Source organism: Cebus imitator, unplaced genomic scaffold, assembly GCF_001604975.1.
Source record: "Cebus imitator isolate Cc_AM_T3 unplaced genomic scaffold, Cebus_imitator-1.0 Scaffold359, whole genome shotgun sequence".
NCBI classification, from domain to species: Eukaryota; Metazoa; Chordata; class Mammalia; order Primates; family Cebidae; genus Cebus; species Cebus imitator.
The window spans coordinates 578629-602408 of record NW_016107674.1 but is presented as its reverse complement, the minus strand read 5'-3'; the positions used below and the strand labels follow the sequence as shown (position 1 = coordinate 602408).

Sequence of the window (23780 nt, the reverse complement as noted above, 5' to 3'; positions counted from 1 at the left end):
AAGAAATGGTGAGTTTTCACAAAGTGAACACTTGTGTAACAGCACCCAGATCAAGAATGAGAACATTACCAGCCCTCCAGAGTGCCCACCGTCACCATTCCTAGTATTAGTCCTTCCTTCTCCCTAGGGACAAACACTATCAGAGCACTATCCCTGATTTATATTATTATAGATTCATTTTGCTTGTCTTTGAACTTTCAAATGGAATTGTAACTGTAGATACTATTTGGCTTCTTTCATTAAGCAGCATGTGAGATTCATGCTTGTGTTGAGTATAGCAATAGTAAATTCTCACTGTTGTATATATTTCAGTTGAACCACAATTTATCCCACTGTCATATACATTTGTATTCTAGTTCGGGACTGTTAAAAGTAATGCTGTTATGCACAGTTTGAAAAAAAATTGTGGCAAATATCTATAATAAAATGTAGTAGTTTAACCATTTTATTTTATTTTATTTTATTGAAACAGAGTTTCGCTATTGCTGCCCGGGCTGGAGTGCAATGGTATGATCTCGGCTCACTGCAACCTCCATATCCCCGGTTCAAGTGATTCTCCTGCCCGAGCCTCCCGAGTAGCTGGGATTACAGATATGTGCCACTATGCCTGGCTAATTTTGTATTTTTAGTAGAGACAGGATTTCTCCATGTTGGGTCAGGCTAGTCTCGAACTCTCAACCTCAGGCGACCCACCTGCCTCAGCCTCCCAAAGTGCTGGGATTACAGGCATGAGCCACTGCACCTGGCCAGTTTAACCATTTTAAAATATACAGTTCAGTGACATTAATTACACTCACATGTGGTCATCACCACCACCCATCTCCAAATTGTTTTTATCTTCCCGACTGAAACTCTACCTACTCTATGCATTCAACAGACATTAGACAGTAACCATTCCCCACTTGCTTTCCAGCCTTTGGTAACCACTATTCTATGAACACTCTCTGTTAATTTGACTATTCTGGGTAGCTCACAGAAGTGGAATCACACGGCCTGGTGAGGTGGTTCATGCCTGTAATCCTAGCACTTTGCGTGACCGAGGCAGGCAGATCACCTGAGGTCAGGTGTTCAAGACCAGGTTAGCCAACATGGAGAAACCCCGTCTCTATTTAAAAACACAAAAATTAACTGGGCATAGTGACACGCACATGTAGTCCCAGCTACTAGGGAGGCTGAGGGAGGAGAATCCCTTGAACACAAGAGGCGGAAGTTGCAGTGAATTGAGATCATGCCACTCAGGGCAACAGAGCGAGACTCCATTCTCAAAAAGAGAAGTGAAATCGGGTTGGGCATGGTGGCTCACGCTTGTAATCCCAGCGCTTTGGGAAGCCAAGGGGGGTGGATCACCTAAGGTCAGGAGTTTGAGACCAGCCTGGCCAACATGGCAAAACCCTGTCTCTACTGAAAATACAAAAAAATTGGCTGGCATGGTGGTGTGTGCCTGTAATCCCAGTTACTTCAGAGGCTGAGGCAAGAGAGTCGCTTGAACCCAGGCAGTGGAAGTTGCAGTGAGCTGAGATCTCGCCACTGCACTCCAGCCTGGGTGATAGAGCAGGACTCCATCTCAAAGGAAAAAAAAAGTAGAATCACACAATATTTGTCCTTTCGTGTCTGGTTTGTTTCACTTAGCATAATATCTTCAAGGTTCATCCATGTTGTAGAGTACGTCAGAATTTTCTTCCTTTCTAAGATTGAATAATATTCCATCATATGCATCTACGGCATTTTATTTTTTTGGGAACAGAGTCTCTCTTTGTTGCCCAAGATGGAATGCAGTGGCATGATCTCAGCTCACTGCAACTTCCTCGCCCAGGTTCAAACGATTCTCATGCCTCAGCCTCCCTAGTAGCTGGGACTACAAGTGTGCGCCACAATGGCCGGCTATTTATTTACTTATTTATTTATTTTCAGTAGAGACAGTGTTTCACCATGTTGGCCCAGCTGGTCTCAAACTCCTGGTCTCAAGTGATCCACACACTTTGGCCTCCCAAAGTGCTGGGATTATAGGCATGAACCACTATGTCTGGTCTATTTTATTATTTATTTATTTACTTTTTTTTTTTTTTTGGTCTCACTTTGTTGCTCAGATTAGAATGCAATGATGCAGTCACTGCTCACTGCAGCCTTGACTTCTTGGGCTTAAGTGATCCTCTCAGCCTCCTAAGTAGCTGGGACTGGAGGCACATACCACCATATCCAGCTAATTTTTGTATATTTTATAGAGATGTGGTTTTGCAATGTTGCCCAGGCTGGTTTTGAACTCCTGAGCTCAAGCAACCCTCCCTCCCAGTCTCCCAAAGTGTTGGGATTATGGGGTGAGCCACTGTGCCCAGCCTATCACTTTTTATTTAACCATTCAGTGGACATTTGGATTGTTTCCACATTTAGGCTACCGTGGAGTATTATGAACACAGGTGTTCATATTTGAGGCCCTGCTTTCTTTTATTTACTCATTTATTTATTTTTCTTTTTTACCAGCTTCTACATCAAGGACACAAAGTTTGGCAGGGTGCACTGGCTCATGCCTGTAATCCCAGCACTTTGGGAGGCCAAGGCAGGATGATCACTTGAACCCAGGAGTTAAAGACCAGCCTGGGCAACATGGTGGGACCCTGTCTCTACAAAAATAAAAAAAAAAATTAGCCAGGGCCAGGCGCAGTGGCTCACGCCTGTAATCCCAGCACTTTGGGAGGCCAAGGCGGGTGGATCACGAGGTCAGGAGATTGAGGCCATCCTGGCTAACATGGTGAAACCCCATCCCTACTACAAATACAAAAAATTAGCCCTCCTGGGTTCAAGAATCACTTGAAATCAGGAGGCAGAAGTTGCAGTGAGCTGAGATGGCACCACTGCACTCCAGCCTGGGTGACAGAGTGAGACTGTCTTAAAAAAAAAATTAGCCAGATGTCATGGCGCTGGAGTGTGGTAACACACCCCTGTGGTCCCGGCTACTTCGGTGGTTCAGTGGGAGGGCTGCTTGGGCCTGGAAAGTCAAGGCTCCAGTGAGCCATGATTATGCCAGTGCACTCCAGCCTAGGAGACAGTGTGAGACTCTGTCTCAGAAAAAGAAGAAAAAATGTATACTGTTTATCAGCTTACAAAAATTTCTTTCTAGGCCAGGTGCAGTGGCTCACACCTGTAATCCCAGCACTTTGGGAGGACAAGTCAGGTGCATCACTTCAGGTCAGGAGTTCCAGACCAGCCTGGCCAACATGGTGAAACCCCGTCTCTACTAAAAACACAAAAATTAGTTGGGCATGGTGATGCAGACCTGTAATCCCAGCTACTCAGGAGGCTGAGGCTGGAGAATCACTTGAACCTAGGAGGCAGAGGCTATAGTGAGCCGAGATTGTGCCACTGTACTCTGCCTGGGTGACAGTGAGACTCCAGCTCAAAAAAAAAAAAACAAAAAACTTATTTATTTCCCCCTTTATTAAATATGGTAAATTAAATCATTAAAAATTAAACCTTGCAGTTTCAGAATAAACTTAATTTTATTTTTACTTTATTTATTTATTTATTTATTTATTTGAGATGGAATTTTGCTCTTGTTGCCCAGGCTGGAATGCAATGCTGTGATCTCAGCTCACCGAAATCTCTGTCCCCCGGGTTCAAGTGATTCTCCTTCTTCAGCCTCCTGACTAGCTGGGATTACAGGTGCCCACCACCATGCCTGGCTAATTTTTTGTAGTTTTAGTAGAGACAGGGTTTCACCATATTGGCCAGGCTGGTCTCGAACTCCAGGCCTCTGGTGATCCACCCACCTTGGCCTCCCAAAGTGCTGGGATTACAGGCATAAGCTGCTGCACCCAGCCTCCTTATTTTCTTAAAACTCCTTGTCAACACAATAATAAACACAACTTTGAAGTAATGTATTATATATATATAAACATATTGCTGGATATAGTTTACTAATGTTTTATTTAGGATATTCTGCTGTTTTTTTGTGTGTGTGAGATTGACTTCCATTTTTTCTTTCTTTTTTTTTTTTTTTTTTTTTTTTTTGAGATGGAGTCTCGTTCTGTCATCCAGGCTGGACTGCAGTGGCAAGATTTTGGCTCACAGCAATCTCTGCCTCCTGGGTTCAAGAGATTCTCCTGCCTCAGCCTCCTGAGTAGCTGGGACTACAGGTATGTGTCACCATGCCCAGCTAATTTTTTTTGTATTTTTTAGTAGAGATGTGGTTTCACCATGTTAGCCAGGCTGGTCTCGATCTCCTGACCTTGTGATCTGCCTGCCCAGTGCCAACAGGCCAGGACTCCAAACTCTCAATGTACAGCATCTTCCACTAGTCACCTCTCAGGCACGTAATCTGAGTGCCATCTTAGAGGTGTTGACTGCAAGGGCATCACTAGAACCTAATGAGGGTTTCAGATCACAGCTCTAAGGCACATTTGTAAGCCTGCTCTTTTCCATATAAAATGTAGAAGTGCACAAAATTACTGGTAGTTCATCAGTATCACCTGCCTATTCTATTTTCGGTCATGTAGTTTTTAAAAAGGATGATAATGAAAGGTAGACAGGTGACATTAAAATCCCACTAGCCTGGCACATCAGCCCAGAGTACAAATTGTCTGTCAGAATTAACTAGAGGTAAAAACATATGATGTATTAATAAGTATATTTGTATAGCATTAGGTTAAAAGTCACCTGAAAAGTAATGAATGTAATACCTTGAATGCATTTCATCAGAGGCAGAACATTAAACATTGATAAGTAAAGGATGTATGTGTAATCTCTAAGGTAAATTCAGACAACAATAAAGGGAGGTAAAATTGAATTACAAATAATCAACCTCAACCATATAAGGTGGCTCACGCTTGTAATCCCAGCACTTTGGGAGGCCAAGGTGGGTGGATCACCTGAGGTCAGGAGTTCGAGACCAGCATGACCAACCAAGATGGTGAAACCCTGTCTCTACTAAAAACAAAAAATGAGCTGGGCGTGGTGGTGCACGCCTGTAATCCCAGCAGAGGTTGCAGTGAGCCAAGATGGCAACGCTGCACTCCAGCCTGGCACTCCAGCCTGGGATACAAATACACTAAAATTAATTCCAGATGCATTAAAGACTTAAAATAAAGACCTAATACCATAAAAACCCTAGAAGAAAACCTAGGCAAAACCATTCAGGACATGGGCATAGGCAAGGACTTCATGACTAAAACACCAAAAGCATTGCCAACAAAAGCCAAAATAGACAAATGCGACCTAATAAAACTCCACAGCTTCTGTACAGCAAAAGAAACCAACATTAGAGTGAACCAGCAACCAACAGAACGGGAAGAAATTTTTGCAATCTACCCATCTGACAAAGGACTAATATCCAGAATCTACAAAGAACTTAAACAGATTTACAAGAAAACAACAAACAAACCCATCCAAAAGTGGGAGAAGGATATAACACTTTTCAAAAGAAGACATACATGAGGCCAACAAACATATGAAAAAACACTCATCATCACTGATTATTAGAGAAATGCAAATCAAAACCACATCGAGATACTACCTCACACCAGTTAGAACGGTGATCATTAAAATCTGGAGACAATAGATGCTGGGGAGGTTGTGGAGAAATAGGAACGCTTTTACACTGTTGGTGGGAGTGTAAACTACTTCAACCATTGTGGAAGACAGTGTGGCGATTCCTTAAGGACCTAGAAACAGAAATTCCTTTTGACCCAGCCATGCCATTACTGGGTATATACCCAAAGGATTATAAATCGTTCTATCATAAAGACACATGCACACGTATGTTCACTGCGGCACTGTTTACAATAGCAAAGACCTGGAACCAACCCACATGCTCATCGACGACAGACTGGACAAGGAAAATGTGGCACATATACACCATGGAATACTATGCAGCCATAAAAAAATGAGTTCGTGTCCTTTGTAGGGACATGGATGAATCTGGAAACCATCATTCTCAGCAAACTGACACAAGAATCAAACACTGCATGTTCTCACTCATAGGCGGGTGTTGAACAATGAGAACACATGGATACAGGGAAGGGAACATCACACACTGGGGTCTGTTGGAGGGGCCAAGGGAGGGACTGCGGAGGGTTGGGGAGGTAGGGGAGGGATAACATGGGGAGAAATGCCAGATGTCGGGGGGGGGGGGGGGGATGGAGGCAGCAAACCACATTGCCATGTGTGTACCTATGCAACAATCCTGCATGATCTGCACATGTACCCTAGAACCTAAATACGATTAAAAAAAAAAAAGTGAGACTCTGTCACACACACACACACACACACACACACACACAAAAGGAGATGTAGGACGATCTGCTCTGGGACATGTGTGCCTCCCCCACTGCCCTCCCCCCACCGAACCGTCAGGACCTTGTAGGCCCAGATTCGCAGCCGCGCCCTCAACACGCACAGGGGTGGCAGTGCCCTAAGCCCCACGGTGGCAGCCCGGGAAGGTGGGCTGACGCAGCGGATCCGGGAGGGGCTGATCAGCACCTGAGTGGACTAGCACAGCAAGATCCTGGATGTCCAGGATGTGGATTAGCGCAGCACCACCTTCTAGAAGTCTCTGCGGATGGGCAGGGAGTTTCAGCACGGCGCCAAAGGCTGGATACTGAGGGCAGCTGTGCTGCGCAATCAGATCCACGTGAAGTTCCACCCAGAGAAGGGAGCCAGGGGAGCGACTCGGGCCAGCAGCAAGTTCCGATGAGCACCAGCTTCTGAGCGACAGCCCTCAGCCTCCAGGACGTCTGCACACCCTCCGGCCCCCACGCCCCTGCTCACCTCGAGGCAGCTCCGTGCCATCCGCGGCCCGGTGGAGGGTCTGGCGCTGTGTGGCCTCGCACCCCGCGTGTCCTGTGCTGGGGCCTGGGAGGCAGGCGGCTGCTAGCTGTGGACCTTCCTGGAAGATGGAGTCTGTAGGGTTTGACTGTGTGGGTGTCTGCATCTAGGGAGCAGGCTGTGCAGCACCGGTACCCAGCGGCACCACCCTCCGGAACCCTCCAGGTCCAAGCAGGAGGAAGAGGAGGAAGGGGAGGGGAAAGAAGAGGAAGTAGGAGGAGGAGGAGAGGGGTAGGGGGAGGTTTATATTTTTTCTTTCCTATTTTTCTTTTCTTTTTTTTTTTGAGACGGAGTCTTGCTCTGTTGCCCAGGTTGGAGTGCAGTATTGCGATCTTAGCTCAGTGAAGCCTCCACCTCCTGGGCTCAAGCGATCCTCTCACCTCAGCCTCCCAAGTAGCTGGAACTACAGGTGCACACCGCCATGCCCAGATAATTTTTGTATTGTTTTGTAGAGACGGGGTTTTGCAGTGTTGCTCGGGGTAGTCTCAAACTCCTGGGCTCGAGCGATCTGCTTGTACCCTCCCAAAGTGCTGGGATTACAGGCATGAGCCACTGCATGCTGGCCTTCTTTTCTTTTCTTTTGAGAGTCTTGCTTTGTCACCTAGGCTGGAACGGGTGGTGCAATCATAGCTCACTGCAGCCTTGAACTCCTGGGCTAAAGTTATCTTTCCTCCTCAGTCTCCTGAGTAGCTAAGACTACAGGGATGCATCACAATGCCCTGTTAATTGTTATTATTGTTTGTAACGATGGGGGTCTCATAATGTTACTCAGGCTGGTCTCCAACTGCTGGCCTCAAGCAATCCTCCCGCCTTGGCCTCCCAAAGTGCTGGTATTATAGGCATGAACCATCACATCCAACTCTACATATGTTTATTCTCTTTTTGAGATGTTACTTCTTTCAAGCATAGCATGATTTGCAATAACACTTTAGGTTTGATTTCCACTCCATTATTATTTGTTCACATTTATGAGGCCAGACTCACCCCAGGCAGCTGTTTATGAAATCGGACATGACTCATTGATCTGTGAACATCGATTCCTAGAACAATCAACAGACTGAAAGAAATGTGCCCGAACTTAAATTACTGTATGCATTCACCAATGCAAAATGAAAATTCTCATTTGTTTCACTTTCCATTTCCAAATATGTTACACCAGGAGAGGTCCCAGCTTGGTATCAATTAAATAAAAATACTGTAAGAAAATTGCAAAGCACCAGAGGACATTTTGAACCTTGGGGGAGGACTAGGTTAGACTCCATTGATCAAAATAGCTGTGCTCATTCTGGATTAGGGCCCCACAGCCACCTGATCAGAGCCTTTATATCTGCAACCAGCAGCAATTTTTCCACTAATGAGCCACACACAGTGCAACTTTAAGGTTCTGAGAACCCAATCGTGATTTTTTTGTTCACCCATAAGGTAAGTAGTAAATATGTGGACTCTCTTGTTTATGAGAAATATATAGAAACTCCTTGTGGGGGTAGAAAGACAAGATCTGAAATAATATGATGAAAAGGACCATCAGCTTTTTACATAGGAGGTGCTAAATTTGTATTTGATAAATAAAAGAAAATTCAAGAATATTTCTAAGACCCACACTAATTTAGTGGTAAGAAATAGTTATTTTTAGAAAATGGACTGGTTGTCTAAAGGACAAAATGTCTTGTATTTTAATATGTAAGATTGTATTTCTGTTTTTCATATAGGTTAAGCTCAGTTTTCCTTTACTTGCTATTTAAAAAGAATAATTTCCACACTTTAAAGACACAGTGGCAAAAAGAAGTATTATATAGCTTAACACTGCCAAACAGGAGTAAAATTGACATGAGTTAGCTTTCCCACCTCTGGGTTTCTATAGAAAATAGAAGCTATAGGTTTTTTTTAAAGTGCTAAAGAAATCCTTTATTTATTTATTTTTCCAGTTATCTACCTGCAGAGGAAATCCATTTGTAAAATAAAGAATAATAACTAGAATTTTTAAAGAAAATAATTATGGAAAAATACCAAAACTCTTTAAGACAGGATAGAATTTAGTAAATTATTGCTTTTGGTTAATGAGATATGAGTCCTGAATTTTAATATCTGATTTTTATTTGCAAGTAATATAAATGGCTGCATTCTTAATTTTTGAATTTCAAACAATTCACAAGTACATTGAGTAAATTATAAAAGTCTTAATAACTCTTCCAAATTCTGAGATTATCTACCACTTCTTCAATTTTATTAAAAATTTATTTATATTTATATATGTACATACAGGTAAAAATTTACATAATGTACACTTTTGATAAAAAATCAGTCATGCTTTCTTAGAACTCTTTTTTCCTTTTCTTTCTCTTTTTTGCCTCTCTTTTATCCACCTTAACTTTCCCTCCACTCTCATCACATTCAGTAGACCTCAGGTAACCTATACGAATTCCTGGTGTGTATCCTTCTGCATTTTTTTCTTCATCCTCAATAAAATCATATACGTCTCATGGATATGTGCATACATATACATGTACATTTATAGTTTTATTTTACTTAGTGATTTACAATTTCACACTGAACCTTTGGATTAGTTAATTTGGGGGAGAATTGACATCTTTACCTATATTGCAATTTTCAATCCTTGAGCATGGTATATCACCATTAAATTAAATTTATTTAAATAGTGGTGTGTGTGTATGTGTGTGTGTGTGTATTTGGCTTTGTCAACTATTCCCCTTCTTGAAACTCTGCTTTGGTTTCAGAGACACCATCCTCATGGTTTTCCTCCTCTCTCTCCTTGGCCATTTCTCATATTTATCTGTAGACTCTTTTTTCCCCTGTGTTATTCCCTTCTGTCATTGTCTTACTTTTTCTTTTTGTCTTTGAGTGATCCTTTCTACCTATTTAGTGTATCTCCTTTTTGTACCATTTTTGTTGTTGTTATTCTCTAGACCCAGATGCCTTTGGATCTCTCCACCTTTACCATTCAGTTTTGCTGATAGAATCTGTTTTTTTTTTGTTTTTTTGTTTTTTTTTTTTTTGAGGAAGAGTCTCACTCTGTCACCCAGGCTGAACTGCAGTAGTGCAATCACGACTCATTGTAGCTTCAAACTCCTGGGCTCAAGTGATCCTCCCATGTCAGCCTCCCAAGTAGCTAGGTCTATAGGCACTCACCATTGTGCCTGGCCAACTTTTTACATTTATTTTTTGTAGGGACAAGGGCCTCGCTATATTGCTCAGCTTGGTCTGTAACTCCTGGGTTCAAACAGTCCTCCCACCTCCACCTCCTAAAGTTCTGGGAATACAGGAATGAGTCACCATGCCAGCTAGAATCTATATTTTTTCTAATTATAATTTCTGGCACTGATGTGCTTAAAAAGCCTTCTACTTCAAGGTCACAAAACATATTATTTTATAATTTATTTTAATACTTTTATGGCTTACTTTTTTACAATTAATATTTTGTTCTATCTGGAATCAATTTTTTTTGGTGGGGGGGAGGAATAGGAAAAAAAATCTGAGGATTCCAAGTTTTTTCTCTTATTTTTTTTGGGGTTGACATTCATTTTTGTATTATCAGCCTTGGTTCATTTTATAGATTAAGTGGGAGTCCTTAGTGATCAAGTACTGTGAGATTGGGGACCAAATATATCCTGTTATTTGAATTCCTGGCATCTAGAACAATGCCTAGGCGATAGCCGTTTGAGTTTCTTTATTTTGTTTTTTGAGACAGAGTCTTGCTTTGTCTCCCAGGCCTTGGCTCACTGCAACCTCTGCCTCCTGGGTTCAAGCAATTCTCCTGCCTCATACTCCTGAGTGGCTAGGATTTTAGGCATGCACCACCATGCTCAGCTAAGTTTTGTATTTTTAGTAGAGACGGAGTTTCACCATGTTGGCCACGTTGGTCTTGAACCCCTGACCTCAAGTGATCCACCCACCTCAGTCTCCCAAAGTGTTGGGATTACAGGTATGAGCCACTCCACCTGGCCAATAGAAAGATGTTAGCAAATATTACTGAATGAATGAATTATGGAAGGGGATAATTGTTTCATTGTCTTTTTTTTGTTTTCTGAGACAGAGTTTTGCTATTTCACCCAGACTGGAGTGAAGTGGCATGATCTCAGCTCACTGCAATCTCTGCCCTACCCTGGGTTCAAGCAATTCTCCTGCCTTCACCTCCTGAGTAGCTGGGATTACAGATGTGCACCACCACACCTGGGCTAATTTTTGTATTGTTAGTAGAGACAGGGTTTTGCCATGTTGGCCAGGCTAATCTCAAATTCCTGACCTCAAGTGATCTGCCCGCCTTGGCCTCCCAAAGTGCTAGGATTACAAGTGTAAGTCACCGTGCCCGGCCTCATTATCTATTTTAACTTAATAATGCTTTCCTATTTTTCCTCTATATCTTTTTTATCTAGAAGCCTTCCACATCTTGGAAAGCTTTAACCTACTAAGTTTTTTCACTGAACCTTGAAAAGCACCAGCTTTTTGGGATAAACGAAGTAACTGTTCATGTCAGCTACACCTGGATTGTTTCCCAGATCCTAAGCTTGCTAGAGAAGCAGTTTATATTCACTTTTCTTCTAAGTTAGCAAAAATTCCAGGAAAACATGATGTTCCAGATGTGGCTTAATGGATGTAATTATGTGTTATTGTGTCTGTGTCTGCCTAATCTTTGCTGCTACCCTGATATGAGCCAGTTCCTGAGGGTTTACTTGATGGATTTATATTTTCTTTACCTATATTTTGTCTTGCAGTGAAAGCCCTGTATAACATATCATGAGGATTTACTTTATTTTGCCTGTTGATGGTTATTTTGGTGATAGGGTAAAGGAACAGAATTTTAAAGTGAAAAGACAATTCTGTTCACTATTATATGTTGAAGGCTTCTGTGTGCAATGAGCAACATGCTTTAGAGTCTCTATCTGCAAGGGTACTTCCAGGAAGGGGAACATAAGCCACAACCATCACAAAACTCATTTAGGCACAGTCCCAGATGAATAGTATTAACAATAATGTTGTGAGAATTCTGGAATGGGAAACTTACAACTTGGGATGGTTAGGGAATACTTCCTGAGGAACTGAGACTCCTTTAAGATCATGTCAGATGTATGGTAAATAGAGCATCTCGTATGGATAGAAAAATGAATACAATGGTGCAATTAGAATCAATTGTGCAAATACGGAGGCCTATTAGTATACTAGAATAGCAGGCATCTGTGTGGGGGGAGTAAAAGAGGATAGGATGGAAACTTGGTGAAATGGTGGGGTCTTTAGTGTTTTTTCAAAAATTAATATCTTAAGAAATATCTTATTTTAAGCATGGGCTGTAAATATTAGGGCTGGAAGATCCTTCATAGTTTTGCAGACATACAAAAGAACCTGCTATATTTTTGAGTCTGTGTCTATATATTACAACCATGGGTACTATTAATCTCTGTTTTCTGTATATTTCAGACATTAGTCTTTAACCATGGGGGATTGGAACTTATTGGGTGGCATCCTAGAGGAAGTTCACTCCCACTCAACCATAGTGGGGAAAATCTGGCTGACCATCCTTTTCATCTTCCGAATGCTGGTACTTCGTGTGGCTGCCGAGGATGTCTGGGATGACGAACAGTCAGCATTTGCCTGCAACACCCGGCAGCCAGGTTGCAACAATATCTGTTATGATGATGCCTTCCCTATCTCTTTGATCCGGTTCTGGGTTTTACAGATCATCTTCGTGTCTTCTCCTTCTTTGGTCTATATGGGCCATGCACTTTATAGGCTCAGGGCCTTTGAGAAAGAGAGGCAGAGGAAAAAGTCACACCTTAGAGCCCAGATGGAGAATCCAGAGCTTGACCTGGAGGAGCAGCAAAGGATAGATAGGGAACTGAGGAGGCTAGAGGAGCAGAAGAGGATCCATAAAGTCCCTCTGAAAGGATGTCTGCTGCGTACTTATGTCTTACACATCTTGACCAGATCTGTACTGGAAGTAGGATTCATGATAGGCCAATATATCCTTTATGGGTTTCAAATGCACCCCCTTTACAAATGCACTCAACCTCCTTGCCCCAATGCAGTGGATTGCTTTGTATCCAGGCCCACTGAGAAGACAATTTTCATGCTTTTTATGCACAGCATTGCAGCCATTTCCTTGTTACTCAACATACTGGAAATATTTCATCTGGGCATTAGAAAAATTATGAGAACACTTTATAAGAAATCCAGCAGTGAGGGCATTGAGGATGAAACAGGCCCTCCTCCATTCCATTTGAAGAAATATTCAGTGGCCCAGCAGTGTATGATTTGTTCTTCCTTGCCTGAAAGAATCTCTCCACTTCAAGCTAACAATCAACAGCAAGTCATTCGAGTTAATGTTCCAAAGTCTAAAACCACGTGGCAAATCCCACAGCCCAGGCAACTTGAAGTAGACCCTTCCAATGGGAAAAAAGACTGGTCTGAGAAGGATCAGCTCAGCGGACAGCTCCATGTTCACAGCCCTTGTCCCTGGGCTGGCAGTGGTGGAAATCAGCACCTGGGACAGCAATCAGACTATTCCTCATTTGGCTTACAGAATACAATATCCCAGTCCTGGCTAGGTACAACTATGGCCCCTAGAAACTGTCCATCCCATGCAATAGGAACCTGGGAGCAGTCCCAGGACCTGGAGCCCTCAGGTGAGCCTCTCACAGATCTTCATAGTCACTGCAGAGACAGTGAAGGCAGCATGAGAGAGAGTGGGCTCTGGATAGACAGATCTCACCCAGGCAGTCGCAAGGGCAGCTTTCTGTCCAGATTGCTGTCTGAAAAGCGACATCTGCACAGTGACTCAGAGAGCGCTAGTTCTCAGAATAGCTCCTGCTTGGATTTTCCTCACCAGGAAAACAGCTCCTCACCTCTGCCTTCAGTCACTGGGCACAGAACATCAATGGTAAGACAGACAGCCCTACTGATCATGGAACTATCACAAGAGCTGTTCCAATCTGGATGCTTTTTTCTTTCATCACTCCTGGGGTGTTTATGTATGTTTGTGTTGACAGAGAGGCAGATTATTTATGGAGAGATAAAATATTCATTCAATACTTTCAGTTAAATTCGATTCATAAAATAAACTTAGAGAATACTTACTTTATACCAAACACCTTTATAAGTACTGGGCATATAAATGGATAAAATACAGTCTCTGACATCAAAGGGCTTAGAGTGTAGAAGGAAAATTTGACAGGTAAACATGTAAATATATCAAGTGTACGATGTCATGTTAGTGGGAATGAGTGAGAAAGGAGGGAGTGGTCATATGGATAGGTCAGAGAAAAGTTCATAGTTGAAGTTACTTTGAACTAAATCTTGAAAAATGTGACAAGTGTTTCCAAAACCGGGAGGACTGGGGCACATGAAAGAAGCCATCCTGGTAGAGGGAGAAGCGCAGACAAAAGCTAAGAGGCAAGACACAGCAGTGCTGTCTGAGGAGCTGCATGCGGCTAGAGCACAGGGTGGTAGGAGGGGGCAGAGGGAGGGAAGGCTGAGGAGTGGGCATGGAGGCTCTGTAAGGAAGCCATAGGGAACTGACAGAGGATGTGGAGCAGAGAAGGGACTGAATCAGAACTGCAGTTTAGAAAGCCCTTCTGTCACAGTGTGGAAAACGGTCCAGAGGAGGAATCATTTGTAACCTTGAGTTGCCCCCATCTTACCAAAAAAGGAGGGTGTACTTCATTGTTTTAATACCTTTGACATTTCAAAGTCGTATACAAATATTTGGTGATATATTTTACAAAGACAAAAATCAATATTGTATTGATTTTAATTTTGTTCTATGAAAAACCACTGTGGGATCAACATTTCCCAGACGCTGTAAACATGAAATGGATATTTACTGTGGATTTTTCTCAGTTCTGGAACAAAGGATGACACTTGCTTACTCACTGCTCCCAATAGTCAACTGTTTCCATTACAGAGAAAATTCCCCCAAGGTTTGTGGGAGAGCGTCTGAGTTGAGCTCACATGCTTGTTTCTTCCTTTGTTCCATTCTTTGTGTTAATAATGACTGAATCCCTCTGCCCCAGTTTTACATCTCCTGTGGGTTTAGATACTGATGTTACTGTACTACAGCCATACCATGAGAGCAAATCAACCTACTTGGATTTTTACTAAATGCTTCTTTCAAGCTGATATCTTTTTCTTGTCAGTGATCAGCCATTTATTCAGAAGACTATGCTTAGGATCAATGTATGGGTGCTTAGAACTCTATGCCAAACTAGAGCAGGGTTCTTAACCCGTGCTACACATTAAAGCCATCTGAGAGGCTTAAAAACCATCGTGTCCAGGACCCTCCAATTATAATAAAACCAGAATCTCTGTGGGTAGGATTCAGGAATCAATATTTTTAAAACTCCCTTGGTGAGTGCAATGTGCAGCCAGGGTTAAGAACCACTATTTTAGAATAATTTGGGGCCAGGCATGGTGGCTCATGCTTATAATCCCAGCAATTTGGGAGGCCAAGGTAGGGAATCACTTAAGCTCAAGAGTTCAAGACCAGCCTGGGGAACATGATGAAACCCTGTTTCTCAAAAAAAAAAAAAAAAAAATTAGCCAGGTGTGGTGGGGGATGCCTGTGGTCCCAACTACTTGGGAGGATCACTTGACTGGAAGGTTGAGGCTGCAGTGAGCCAAGATCATGCCACTGCACTCCAGCTTGGGCAACAGAGTGAGACTCTGTCTCTAAAAATAAAAAAAAATAGAATTATTTGGCCAATGGCAGCTACATCTTTTTTAAAAATTTTCTTTCTTTCTTTCTTCTTTCTTTCTTTCTTTTCTTTTTCTTCTTTCTTTCTTTCTCCTCCCTCTCTTCCTTCCTTTTTCCCTTCCCTTCCCTTTCCCCTTCCCCTTCCCCTTCCCCTCCACCTCCCTTCCCTTCCCTCTTTCCTGTTAAGTGCAATAGTGAGAAGGGGGAAAAGAGTAGAACAAGTTCAATCTGTAACTGACTGTGAACAATCCATTGGGATAACTCATTACCTTCAGACCATCCACTGCTTCTTATTTGCATTTGCAAAGTCAGAAATACAATTTTCACCATTTTCTTTTTTCTGTACCTTCCATGCAAGAGAAGCCTTTGTATTGTTGAGGGAGATACAGCAGTTTTTAGGTGAGATGGATTTTCTTAATTCTTCAGTTTATTTTTTTGGGAGAGGCCAGCCAAGCTCAGAATCCTGGAGAGAAGGTGATGAAGCTGAAGTGGATGAGCTCTCTCTTTTCTTTTCTGTATGGACTTTATTGTATTTATAAATATAAGTAGGAGTAAAAGATAATTTACACTGAGGAAATGTAACTTTTTTTTTTTTTTAGATGGAGTCTTACTCTGTCACCCAGGCTGGAGTGTAGTCTTGAGGTGCTATCTCGGCTCACTTCAACCTCTGCCTCCTGGGTTCAAGCAATTCTCCTGCCTCAGCCTCCTGAATAGCTGGGACCCACAGGCACACGGCACCACGCCCAGCTAATTTTTTTGGATTTTTGAGGATATAAAAATAAAAAACCTCCAGGACTGAAAAACAAAGATAAAAAAGACTAAAACAAACAAACAAAAACAAAATAGAACAGAATTCCCAAGAACTGTGGGACAATCACAACAGGTATAACACACATATAAACCAGAAGAAGAAACAGAGTAAAGACAGGGTTTCACTGTGTTAGCCAGGACGGTCTCGATCTCCTGACCTTGTGATCCACCTGCCTCAGCCTCCCAAAGTGCTAGGATTACAGACGTGAGTCATCGTGCCTGGTCATATGCTTTTAATTTCACATTTTACTTGTTCATTGCTGGTATGTAGGAAAGTCATAGACTTTTGCACATTAACCTTATATCCTGAAATCTTGCTGGGACTACAGGTGCGAGCCACCACACCTGGCTAATTTTTTGTATTTTTAGTAGAGATGAGGTTTCATCATGTTAACCAGGATGGTCTCGATCTCCTGACCTTGTGATCATCTGCCTGCTTTGGACTCCCAAAGCCTGAGGTTACAGGCGTGAGCCACTGTGCCTGGCCCCTGTCTTCTTTCAATATATACTTTTTTCTGTTTGATTTTCTGACATTTGAATATGATAAGCCTAAATGTAGTTTGTGTGTGTGTGTGTGTGTGTGTGTGTGTTTTGGTGTGTTTATCCCATTTGGTGTTCTCTGGACTTCCTGGATGTGTGGGTTGGTGTCTGACATCAGATTTAGGAGCATATTAGTACTTTAGCTTCAAATATTGCTTCTCTTCCTTTCTCTGTTTCTTCTTCTGGCTTATATGTGTGTTATACCTGCTGTAATTGTCCCACAATTCTTGGGTATTCTGTTCTATTTTGTTTTCGTTTGTTTGCTTTAGTGTTTTCTATCTTTGTTTTTCAGTCCTGGAAGTTTTTTATTTTTATATCCTCAAGCTCAGAGATTCATTCCTTAGCTGTGTCCAGTCTACTAACGAGCCCATCAAGGGCATTCTTTATTTTTTTTACAGTGTTTTTGATCTCTAGCACTTTTTTGTGATTCTTTCTTAGACTTTTCATCTCCTAACTTACATTATCTACCTGTTTTTATATATTGTCTACTTTTTCCATTAGCGGCCTTAGCATATTAATCATAGTTTTAAATTCCTGGTGTGATAATTCCAACATTTGTGCCCTATCTGACTCTGATTCTCATGCTCATTCAGTCTCTTCAAACTGTTTTTTTTTTTTCCCTTTAGTATGCTTTGTGCTTTTTTGGTTGAAATCTCAATATTTTGTAGAGACGAAAAAAATCTTAAGTGGCTTACACCTGGGATGCCAGCACTTTAGGAGGCCAAGGCAGGTTGATCCCTTGAGCTCAGGAGCTCGAGACCAGCCTGGGCAACATGGCAAAACTATCTCTCTCTCTTTTTTCTTGCGACAGGGTCTCACTCTGTTCCCCAAGCTGGAGTGCAGTGACATGGATATGGCTTACTGCCACCTCAACCTCCCAGGCTCACGCAATTCTCCTACCTCAGCCTCCCAAGTGGCCAGGACTGTGCCACTGCACTTCAGCCTGGGAGTCAGAGTGAGACCCTGTCTCAAGAAAAAGGAAAGAGAAAGACTCTGGTAAATAGGCCTTTAGTGGTGTGGTGGTAAGGAATGTGGGGAGGGGAAACATTCTATAGTCCAATGACTGGGTCTCAATCTTTTATGCCCTAGACTTTCTAATTTTGAAGGCAGCAGTTTGTGCAGTAACCCCTCTTCTCCAACAGAGCTAAGAAGAATTGCTGACTTTTTAGTTTGTTCAGATTTCTATTTGTTGCTGGGGCAGAGTGGTTACTTCCAAGGGCCTTACATGCCAGACTGGAACCTTCTTTCTTATTTCATTTTTTTCTTCCTTCTTTGTTCTTTATGTTTCTAGGAATTATAAAAAAAATGCCTTTGGCCACAGAGCTTTCCTAATAATAGTCACCTTTTCCCAAGCTTATTATAGAGTTGACAGTCTACTTCACCCCCCAAATGATGGAAACACTTGGGAATTGAGGCCACAGCTCTCATCTCCACAGACCAGTGGCTGACACATGGTGCTTCTTGTAAACAGAGGGATCTTTCATTAGAAATTAGTGTAAGGGGTTGAGTGTGGTGGCTCATGCCTGTAATCCCAGCACTTTGGGAGGCCAAGCTGGGAGGATGGTTTGAGGTCAGGAATTCAAGCCCAACCTGGGCAACACAGTGAGATCCTATCTCTTAAAAAAAAAAAAGAGAGAGAGAGAGAAAAAAAGAAATTAGTTTAGCAAACAAATAATCCTCTACTTTCAATAAATGGACTGTAAACTGCCTATTTTGTTGTATTAGGTTCAAGATGGCAGAATTTCTATGACTCAGTCAGATATATACTGATTACAGTAGTTGACATTTCAGAGTGAAATGACTCCTGATAGAACCATAGTTGTTTGGCCACTTAGGCTGTTCCTTACAGAGAATTGTCCTGTGATGGGAATCTATTGTGTTTTAGAAGTTCAGAAAGCTATCTGCTAGAGCCATGATTTTCTTTCCTTTTCTTCTCTCCCTCCCTTTCCTCCTCCCTCCCTCCCTCCCTTTCTCCCTCCCTCTTTCTTCCTTCCTCTTTCTCTCTTTCCTTCTTTTTCTCTTTCCTCCCTGCATCCCTTCCTTCCTTCCCTCCCTCCCTCCTTCCTTCCTTCCTTTCTTTTCTTTCTTTTTTTCTTTCTCTTTCTCTCCTTTCTTCTCCCTCCCTCCCTCCCTCCCTCCCTCCGTCCCTGCCTTCCTTCCTTCCTTCCTTCCTTTGTAAATCTCCCAGGTGATTCTAATTTGCAGCCAGCGTTCAGAATTATGGCCGTAGAGGAAGGAGATTTTGACATTAGGAAGAAAGTTGCCCGGCGAACTCTCCCAATCTTTTGGGATGTTAGGGAGATGAAGAATGCACTGAGATTTGCTCCTAGAAAAACAGAGAAACATTTTCCCTTTCCTAATACCATATAATCTGTAGTACCTAGACCACAGTTTTAAATAAGAAACTTGTTTCCTTAATATTTGTTTTGAACAAATAAGTGTTTAAATTGTAAAAATTCAGGCAACACAAATATATAGGCCAAAAAGAGAAATTTCCTGTCTTATTTTTGTCTTTTTACCATCCCCAAATCTGTTATTTCTTAATTAATTAATTAATTTTTTGTTTTTGTTTTTTGAAACAGTATCTTGCTCTGTTACCCAAGCTCCAAGGCAGTGGCATGATCATGGCTCCCCGTAGCTTTGAACTCCTGGGCTCAAGTAATCTACCCACCTCGGCCTCCCAAAGTGCTGGGATTACAGGTGTGAGCCATCACGCCTGGCCCATGATGTGTTTTTTGAATGCTTACTGGATACCAGGCACTGTATGCTGGGTGCTGGGATAAAACAGCTGACAGAACAACACAGTCCCTTTTCTCACAGTACAGAAAAGTAAACAGATATTCAAAGCAACCTCAAGTGATTCAGCCTCCTAAAGTGCTGGGATTATGGGAGTGAGCCACCATGCCCGGCCTGTTTTTTATTTTTATTAAAACATATGTTTAATTGATATGTGATATTTTACATTCATGAGGTACATGTGATATTTTGTTGCATCATAGAATGTATAATGATCATGTCATGGTATTGGGATATTCATCAATTTGAATATTTATCATTCTTATGTGTTGGGAACATTTCAAATTCTTTTAGCTACTTGGAATTATATAATACATTGTTGTACTAGAGTCGCCCTGCTCTGCTTTCAGACATTAGAACTTTCTTTCTTCTTTTTTTGAGACAGAGTGCAATGGTGAGATCTCGGCTCACTGCAACCTCTGCAACCCAGGTTCAAGCAATTCTCCTGCCTCAGCCTCCCGAGTAGCTGGGATTACAGGCATGTGCCACCGCTCCTGGCTAATTTTTGTATTTTTGGTAGAGATGGGGTTTCAGCATCTTGGCCAGGCTGGTTTGAACTCCTGACCTCATGATCCATCCATCTCAGCCTCCCAAAGTACTGGGATTACAGGGTTGAGCCACCATGCCCAGCAGACATTAGAACTTTCTATCTAACTGTATGTGTGTATATTTGACCAACCTGTCTTCACCCCCCTCCCACCCACATGCCCTTTCCAGCCTCTAGTATCTATCATTCCACTCACTACCTCAATGACATCAACGTTTTTAGTGTTCACATGAGTGACAACACGTGAGTTTTGCCTTTCTGTGCCTGCCTTATTTTGCTTAACATAATGACCTCCAGTTCCACCCATGTTTCTGCAGATGACATGATTTTATTCTTTTATATGGCGAAATAGTATTTCATTGTGTAATATACCACCTTTTCTTTATACATTTGTCTGTTGATGGACACTTGGGTTGATTTCATATTGTGAATAGTGCTGTGATAAACATGGGAGTGCGGATATCCCTTTGCTATACTGATTTCCTTTATCCAGTAGTGGGACTGCTCGATCATATGGTAGTTCTGCTTTAAGGTTTTTGATAAATCTCCATACTGTTTTCCATAGAGGCCATGCTAATTTACAATCCTGCCAATCGTGTATAAGAGTTCCCTTTTTCCACATCCTCACTGGCATCTATTTGTGTTTTCTGTCTTTTCAATAGTAGCCATTCTAATTGGGGTAAGATAATAGCTCATTGTGGTTTTGATTTGCATTTCATGGATGATTAGTGATGGGTTTTTGTTTTTATTTATTTATTTTTTTGAGATGGACTCTCACAGTGTCACCCAGGCTACAGTGCAGTGGTGCTTTCTTGGCTCACTGCAATCTCTGCCTCCTGGGTTCAAGCAATTCTCCTGCCTTTGCCTCCTGAGTAGCTGGGACTACAGGCGTGTGCCACCACGCCCAGCTAATTTTTTTGTATTTTTTAGTAGAGATGGAGTTTCACTATGTTGGCCAGATGGTCTTGATCTCCTGACCTCGTAATCCACCCACCTTGGCCTCCCAAAGTGCTGGGATTACAGGCATGAGACACTATACCCAGCTTGCTTTTTTTTTTTTTTTTTTTTTTAAGAGGCCTGGTGTTGTTCCATTGCCCAAGCTGGAGTATAGAGGTACAATCGTAGCTCACTGTAGTCTCGACTTCCTGGGCTCAAGCGATCCTCCCACCTTGACCTCCCAAAGCACTGGGAATACAGGCATGAGCCACCAGACCTGGCTACATTTTGTTTTGATAAATGCTGCCGATTTTTTCTCAGGGAGGACTATTCCAACTTACCCTCTCACCAGCATAGCACCCATTTCCTCATACTCTTGCCAACAGCAGACATTATCTTACTCCCTTCCCCATCCCTGTCTTTAATTTACATTTCTGTGATTACTACTAAGATTGTACATATGTTTATTGGCTATCTGTATTTCTACCATGAATTGTCATTTTTTTTTTTCTTGAGACCGGGTGTTGCTCTGCCCCCCAGGCCAGAGTGCAGTGGTACAATCTAAGCTCATTGCAACCTCTGCCTCCCGGGTTCACGTGATTCTCCTACCTCAGCCTCCTGAACAGGCACATGCCACCATGCCTGGCTAATTTTGTATTTTTAGTACAAAATTTCTAAAAGTACAACATGGAGGGTTTCTCCATGTTGGTCAGGCTGGTCTCAACCTCCCAACCTCAGGTGATCCGCCCGCCTTGGCCTCCCAAAGTGCTGGGATTACAGGTGTGAGCCACCACGTCCAGCCTCTAGGAGCTCTTATCTGGTATCATATTAACCTATTGTCTATACTGACATGGAAATATTTTTTCCCCCTGTGCTTGTCCCTTTTCCACATTTATGACATCTTTAAACTTTTAATTTTATATTATGAACAATCTCTTTGCCTTCTAGGTTCTTTGTCTCATTTGGGAAGGTAATTTTTAACTTAACATTATCATTTATTTTACTTCAATTTTTTAGAGACAAGGTCTCACTCTGTCACCCAGGCTGGAGTGCAGTGGCTCCATCATGGCTCACTGCAACCTTGAACTCCAGGGCTCAAACAATCCTCCTGCCTCAGCCTTCTCAAGTGCCAGGATTACAGGCATGAGCCACTGCGCCCAACCCAACTCATTATTAACAAGGATTATGAGGTGGCTGTTTGGAGGGTGGATTGTTATAATTTGTTGAACCTTTGGCTGAGAAGTTTTACACAATTTATCAATTACCAAAGAATGTGAAGAAGATGAGGAAGGACACCGCTTTATTGAGGGCTGGATCATGGTCTGGACACCGATGTGGACTTCCTCTCTGTACCCATGTGCTAATTTCTAGTTTACAGATAAGGAAATAGGTGTTGTCCTAAATCACACAATTAGGTTGTGTGAAACACAGTCCTTGGCATGTAGCGGGGGATACATTAATATTTATTGGATGAGCAAGTAAGCTCAAATTTGATCCTTAGCCTGTCTGACTCAGCTCAAGCTCCTGCTTCCTCATCCATGGCTGCCCCTCGCTCTTCCGGCACATGGCCTCCTGAGTTTAGCATATTTTTAGCATCAGAGATAGACTGTTACAAAATGGACAATTCTGTATTTGAATGAGTTCACTTTCCACATTATCCAAAGTCAAAAAATCTGGCTAATTGTAAAGGGACTAAGATGGAGCTTAGGAACAAATTGACTTTTTTGTTTTAGGCCTGAATTTTTGCACAAAACAACAAAAAGCACAACAGTAGGGAGGAGGAGGAAGAGGAGGCAGCAGGAAGGAACCGGAATTTTCACTGTAATGCTATCGGGCACCACCTCTTACATGGACGGACGTTCACCTGCGGGGAAACACAGGGACAGCTGCTGTCTGCAGCAGCTCTCTGATCCCCAGCATTTGTGACATATATAGAATCCCAGGTGGGTGGGTAGGGCTGACTCTTACAAGTCCTTTGAGTCTGTTTTGTTTGTTTTTTGATTTCCTATCTCTTTCAGAACATGATTCTAGAACTTTCGTCTATTATGAAAAAATAATGCATCAGGAGCAGCTGTTATCTGCAGGAGGAGAGTCGTGCCTTTGTCAGCTCAAACTACAGGAAGCGCTTTGGGACCCACATCCTCCGCAGACACCCACCAGGTGAAGGGCCATGTCACATCCACAGGAGACCCTTCCCTTATGAGGGCTGGGGACAGATTCTCACTTCCTTGCTGGGCCACACTGCTTGAGGCAGGTCTGATGCTCGGGCAGTGAGGAGCTGTACACTGTCAGAGGAGATCTAGGGGCAAGAGCGGCTCTGTCTCGAGTAGGAGGATTGGGATATGTCACCTCTTCCCCAGTCCCAGCACAACCTGGTGGGATATTTTGCAAGAGAGTACCTCAGCTCTGCAGTAGCAGCAAAAGTAGCCGATGGCCCCTTAAACATGGGTCCACAGCAGGCCTGGAGCTTTGCGCTCAGCGTCAGGTCAGATGTGCTTCCTGTCTATAAAGGAGAGGTTGGCAAGAAACTTTCCATGCTTTTCCTCTCATCAGTTCATTTCTCGGGGATGAACCAGTTGGATTTTTAATTCATCAATGCCACGGAAATAAAATATTGATTAAAACACTGGCAAA

At 42.5% G+C, this 23780-nt stretch overlaps 1 protein-coding gene across 1 annotated transcript; it reads left to right on the top strand.

Moving 5' to 3' along the window:
- Nucleotides 1–8136: 8136 nt before the first annotated feature.
- GJA10 (gap junction protein alpha 10) lies at nucleotides 8137–23780 on the top strand. Its single transcript, XM_037730802.1, has 3 exons — nucleotides 8137–8238; nucleotides 12247–13705; nucleotides 23165–23780. The coding sequence occupies exons 2-3, from the start codon at nucleotides 12263–12265 to the stop codon at nucleotides 23201–23203; spliced, it is 1482 nt and encodes a 493-aa protein (XP_037586730.1). The 5' UTR covers nucleotides 8137–8238; nucleotides 12247–12262; the 3' UTR covers nucleotides 23204–23780.